This window comes from Rattus norvegicus, chromosome 2 (genome assembly GCF_021556685.1).
Source record: "Rattus norvegicus strain SHRSP/BbbUtx chromosome 2, alternate assembly SHRSP_T2T, whole genome shotgun sequence".
Lineage (NCBI taxonomy): Eukaryota > Metazoa > Chordata > Mammalia > Rodentia > Muridae > Rattus > Rattus norvegicus.
This window is the reverse complement of record NC_141535.1, coordinates 228,999,001-229,005,000: the sequence shown is the minus strand read 5'-3', so window position 1 is coordinate 229,005,000 and position 6,000 is coordinate 228,999,001. Positions and strand designations below refer to the sequence as shown.

At 43.1% G+C, this 6,000-nt stretch overlaps 1 protein-coding gene across 2 annotated transcripts in view; it reads right to left on the bottom strand.

Annotated features, from left to right (window-relative positions):
• The window catches only part of Adh7 (alcohol dehydrogenase 7 (class IV), mu or sigma polypeptide), a 64,213-nt gene that overhangs the window by 13,177 nt on the left and 45,036 nt on the right, over window positions 1-6,000 (bottom strand). The window contains exon 2 of one of the 2 annotated variants that reach the window (XM_087615327.1): window positions 1,588-1,790. In XM_087615327.1, the coding sequence (XP_087471453.1) occupies window positions 1,588-1,749 (162 nt within the window). In that variant the 5' untranslated portion in view covers window positions 1,750-1,790. 2 annotated transcript variants of the gene reach the window in all.

Here is a 6,000-nt window from a genome sequence, read left to right as displayed (position 1 = left end):
GGTAGTTTGAGAATGTGAGAACATACTTGACTTCCTCCATACAGTCTGGTCATCCAAATTCCCTAGCATGAACACTGTCCTAGCCCAAAGTCTTCTTTATGCTTGTGGGTTGGAGCCCAAATGCAGTTTGACCTGTCCTATAGGCTGTTTTTCATAACGAGGTTAAGACATAGGGAAGACCATGTGGAAACAGCAAAGGAAAAGGCTCCTAAAGGAACTGATCTTGTCCATACTCTGTTCTCAGGATCCCAGCTTCCAAATGTGTGAGCAAATAAATCTTTGCTGCTTATGCTTCACCAACCGGGTACGTTGTTAATGGCATCTTTAACAAACTATCACAATTGCCTTTTATTTGTTAACGAAACAGCAAAAAGGTTAACAGGGGGAGTACTGGGAGTACCGACAAACAGAAAATCTCTCTCCCTGAGATGCGTGGAAATAGCCGTAGAGCTTTAGGACCGACCACATCACCCTCGTTGAACTACCCTACTGTATAGCATGGCCAAATCAAAATTCCAAATCTGGTGTGCCATTCGTTACGTATGCTGGAGTCCTGATCATAGTTAGGAGTGCTGCCTGGGGTCCCCCAATTCCCTGTTACTGGGAATGTTCTGACAGTGACTGGACATTCACGCGACGGGGGCCCCAGAACTGGTTGTGTGGAGTTGAAAATGTTTTAAGATTCATTCCAACTCTCTTTCATTTACTTCTATGGGCAGCGTTACTAACTTCCACAGTGTAAAGTTAATTCTCCTGATTTTCGGTTTTTACTGGGTTTTTACTGACTCACATTAAGATATTTTCCTTCCCGCTCTCTTCAAATGGGGGGAGGGGAGTTATTTCGGGTTGTAGCATTCAGAGCTCCTCTCTCATGCCTCCCAGACTTTAAACAGCATCATTGGCTTCCTAAAATTTTAAGGTAGACTAAACGCAAAGCTGTCTATAAGTAACAGGGATAACAGTACCCAACATCTCAAGCGGTCTCAAGCAGTTACGTATGCATTTAAAGCAGGAAGCCAGTCATCCCAATCTGCAAGTGGGGAAAAGCCAACCTTGTATTTTGAGTTCCTGTCACCATTCTGGCCCTGTCATCTTCTGAGGAATGAACACGCTCTATCCACAACACAGTCCTATTTTCTAAGAGTGTTTGCACTAATGCTGTGATATAAAACATGTCCCCAGGAACCTGGAGTGGATGATTTCTTTGTTGTTGACTTTGCATTCCTGAATTAGCATTTTCAATCGTCAACAGCGGGACACTTTCCCCCACTTGATGCTGCACCTCAGATCCTGGACCCTTTAAACTCTAGAAAGGAATGGGGTAGATACCCCTGACCCTATTGAAGTCTCCTTATGGAAACAGTTTGCTATCCAGAGCAAATAACTGACTAGCTGGAAATTAAATTATGAACACTGTCCATAGAAATCACAATTCTCTGCTTCCCTCCCTGCTGTCTGGGAGAACCTTCAGTGTGTGGTTTTTCAATTGAATCCTGCTGCTATTGGTATTCAGATGCAATTTACCCACATGCAACCCCCATTGTTAGCTCCAGAGACCCAGCAGGCCCCAAAAAACGTTTCCCTTACTTTTCCAGCAGTGTCCATCCTGGCTTTCCTGGGTTTGTGGTCTGCAAACAGGAACGTGTTCTGACTGACGCACGGTTCACTCTTCTGTGAGTACCAGCATCTTCCGCCTTCAATAAATAGCGTGACTTGGAAGTTCTGCTGGCCTTTAGCGACATGATTCATAGCCTTAGAACTTTCCCAGCCCAAAGAGCTCCGCCCTCCTGCTAGTCAAGTGATGAAAAGAAATACAATAAATATTATGTTTAGACAAGAATAAGAATCAAACAAACACTGGATTATCAAGTCTACTGTGAAGGGCCAGGAACCACCTTTATCTGTTTTAATTTTAGAGAATGGAAAGACAGGTCACGTTAGTTCAGCTCTGTACAATTGATACAGAATATATTGCATGCTTCTGCGTGGAAGCTATTCTCTCAGGCAGCTGGTTTGAGAGATGGGATTAGGCATTTGTGTTTGCACTTGATAGAGCTTGAAGAAAATGTCATTATATATAAATATATATAAATATAAATGAGAGTTAAGGGTATGACTACGTAGGAGAGCACATGTCTTGATCTGGTCTCAGTTCTTAGCAACACACACACACACACACACACACACACACACACCTAAATTATATATCATGAACATATGTTGGGCTATTTGTCATATATACTGAATTCCTCATTATAATTAGGAGGGGCTGCCTGAAGTCCCTGAATTCTATATGTATGTATGTAAGAGATGCAAGGAAGTGCGTAAAACCCGCAAAGGTAAAGGTTGAGAAAAGGAATTGCGAGTTTATGAAATAGGAATAAAGATGTCTATGATTTCTAGGTATTCTGGAGATAGGAAATTACCTAGAACTTGTCCTTGCTCTCAGAACAACTGGCATCTGGCCCAAGAACACACCATTTTCCCACAGGATTGCTTACTGCGTACACACATTGGTACCCAGGAGAAGTACTGAGAAGGAATCGCAGTCCCACTGTACACTGAGGCTCTTGCTTTCCTAAAGGAAACTACTTGGGCAAGCATTTCGCCATTTCATCATTCCAAGCCACTGTTTTCCAGTAGACAGCAGCACCAGACCTATCTGGATCTGCTTTTGGCTTTGATAGGAGAGTGTCCAAGGTATTTCTTACTTGACAGTGGCTAGCTGTCACACTGGCACACCACTGCCTCCTGCAAACTCTCTGTACAGTAATGAAATGTCCCTCCTGTGGGATGACACAGTGAGGCGGGCTTTCTGTCTTTAGACAAAACTGTCTGATCCTGAAATACAGAATAAGGGCTCTTCTCAACCCAATAGAGTTTATTGTACAGCTACTTACACATCCACAAAACCTTTCCTCTGAAAAACAGAAAACATAGCCTCAGATCTCTCCACATAACGCAGTAGGTGCTGTAAGCTGTAAGTCTGATCTCACACATATTTATATCTAATTCAGACGTGTTTATTATAATCAGTAATCCTAGTGCATTGGCCAAGTTAAACCCAGCAGGTAAAAGCGATGCCGGTGCACCAGGGTTGTACGCAAGTGCCCTTGTTTTAGCAGCAATGGCAGAGAGCCCCAGCATGTGTTGTGGGCACAGAGAAGAAGAGATAGGCAGGTCTGGACACATGGACACAGACATTCTGAGTCTCAACTGTCGAAAACCAAGCCTGGGCTCAACAACAAAAGCTTGTTGACTTCTGAGCAAAGAGCAAAGTTCTAACAAGGGTGGAGCGAGCTGCAAGTCGCCAACATGGGCGGGCCTGGCACAAAGGCAAAATTCCTCAGTTGATAAACTCCATAAGGGTTTTTGCAAGTCTTCATAACCTATTAGTCTGAAAAGTAAAATATCCTCATTTTAATCTGCCAGGTGATGCCTAGTAGCCTAACGTGTTTTTAACGTTACCAACCATCTCCCCCAGAATCGACTGGCTAAAAAAACAAACTGTCAGAAGCTGAAGGTTGGAAGTACTCAATTAAAAATGATTCTGCTGGGGGTGGGAGAGCTTGGCGAGGATCTTGGAATCCAGGAAGAGCTGAAGGGAAGGAACTGGTGGACCACGATGATCAAAATACATTGTATGCATGTGTGAAATTCTCAGAGAGTAAAGGCAAATGTTGTAGTAAAAGGCACACTTAAAATGCATGGCTTGAAGTCTCCAGGATAAGGCATCAGGTTACAAGCTTCCTCCATGCAGGTGACTAATGAGACAAGCCAAAGGGCAAAGGATAGAAAGCGATGTGTAGAACAGAGGGGCTGGGAGCGCTGGCTAGCCCTAAGGATGTAAGAGGAAGGCCAAAGTGGGGAAAACAGCAGGATGCACTGAAAAGGAACGGGGCAGCGTGCGGCTATAATGTGGCTCTCGGTGTGTGGCAGAGGTCTCATCTAAAGATAAGAGACTAGCAGTCGCCTCAGGCCTGAGTCCAGTAGAGGACACTGCAGCAGAGAGAAACTCCTGCTTGATGGTGTAGCTGTGCAGAGGAGCCCCAATTGTCACACCTAGTGTCTTGCAGGGTGGTGGCAGTGCCATCCTGGGAGTTAAGGTTAAGAAGTAAGTTTAAAGCTGTGATTGCTCACAAGACAAAAGCAGACCTCGAATCGATAGGCTAATGATTCTCTGCGAGCATTAGAAAGCAAGTATAAGTTAAACCTAGAGGAACTAGACAAATCAGTGAACTAGAAACTCAAGGAACAATAGAAACAAAGACATAAATAAAACAAGATAAAGACCAAAGAGTCCGTAGCCAAACTAGTCAAATGAAAGACCAAGTTAATGAAATAAAAGAAAGGAGAACAGACAACAGAGAATCATGAGAAAAAAATACTTGAACATTTTATATTCAAAGAGCTGGAAAGTCTCGGAGAAATGAATAAATTCAGAGACATATAACATGTAAAATTTGTATTAAGTAGATATAAACAGCTGATCTATAATGAACAAAAACATTGATATAGTAACAGTCTTCCAATAAGGAAACCTCAGGACAGTAGGATTCCGTGTTGAATTCCTCAACACATTTTAAAAAATGCTAACAACGGCACTTTTCAAATAATTCCATATTATCAGAAGGTACACAGCAAACTAATCCTGTTAAGAGAACACCCTGATGCCAAAGTTAGATACGAAACAATGGACACACTCTAGACCACGCCTGATGGAAGTGTGCAAAACTCTTTAACGAAAGGCTTGTAGACTGTTGGGGTGTAGGAATTACTTCACAAACCACACAAACACCGGGCTAAGTCAGATGGAGAGGGTTTATGAGCAGAGACCCCAGGACTGCTTGACCAGGTTAATGGTTCAGAGTCGGGAATTGAACCATGACCCTAAACTAAGTTAAGACCCTACAGGGTTTTTAAGCCCCAAATCCACAAACAGCTGTGTCAAGTTATTTTGCCAACCAGGATATAATGATAGGGGATGTCCTTAGAAGCACATCTTTGTTGTATATTTATCCTGCTCCCACTGGTTGGGGTTTCAGCTGTGACGGGGGATTTGCCTGGTCTCACGTTCATGTCCTAACTTACCAACCAGGAGTCAGTTACCCACATACATGTCTCTTTCTGCCAAGTAGGATGTCAGTACCGAAGACCTCCTTGGGAACTGAAACTTTACTAGACCACTACTCAGAATGGAAATCTTATTCCAAATAGTTTCTTAGATTGGTGCAGGTGTCCCTCTTATTTTGGGATCCACCCCAGGAGCAGCTTATACCATAAAAGCTTGTACACTGGTGCAGGAAGTGCTGCTGGGTGGTTGGTTCAGGTCCCGGATTATTGTGGGTAACTATACAAAGCATACAAATGACCGTGATTGGCTTCCAAGGGCACAGAACATAACAAAGCATACAAATGACCGTGATTGGCTTCCAAGGGCACAGAACATAACAGGATATGCAATCAATCTGGGCATTAGGACATTTCCTAGCAACAGCGGAAACACATGAGAAAGTCTCCTTATAGTGGCAGGCTGGTCAGGTAACTGTTACCTAGGCCTTAACATCTTATCTAGGCTTTAACACTCCATTCAGGCCTTAGTACTTTACTTAGACTTCAACATATACTGAATTTAATAATGCATTAAAGATGGGCATAGCGACCCGTGCCTTTAATCCCAGTACTTGAAAGGCAGAGACAGACAGACAGACAGACAGACTTCTGTGACATCGAGGCCACCCTGGTATACTTAGTGGATTCCAGTACTCTCAGAGCTAAATAGTGAGACCTGACTTTAAAAAAGAAAGGAAAAGAAAAGAAAAACAACAAAAATACCCAACCCCCCCCCAAAAAAAAAGCAATACATTGAAAAGATCATACGACACAAATCAGTTGGCTTCCTTCAGAGATGAAAGGAAGGATCAGCATCTGCCAATCAGGAAGCTTAGTGCAGTTCATCAGTAGGTTCAGGGCAGAAATCACATGTCCATTTTAATAGAT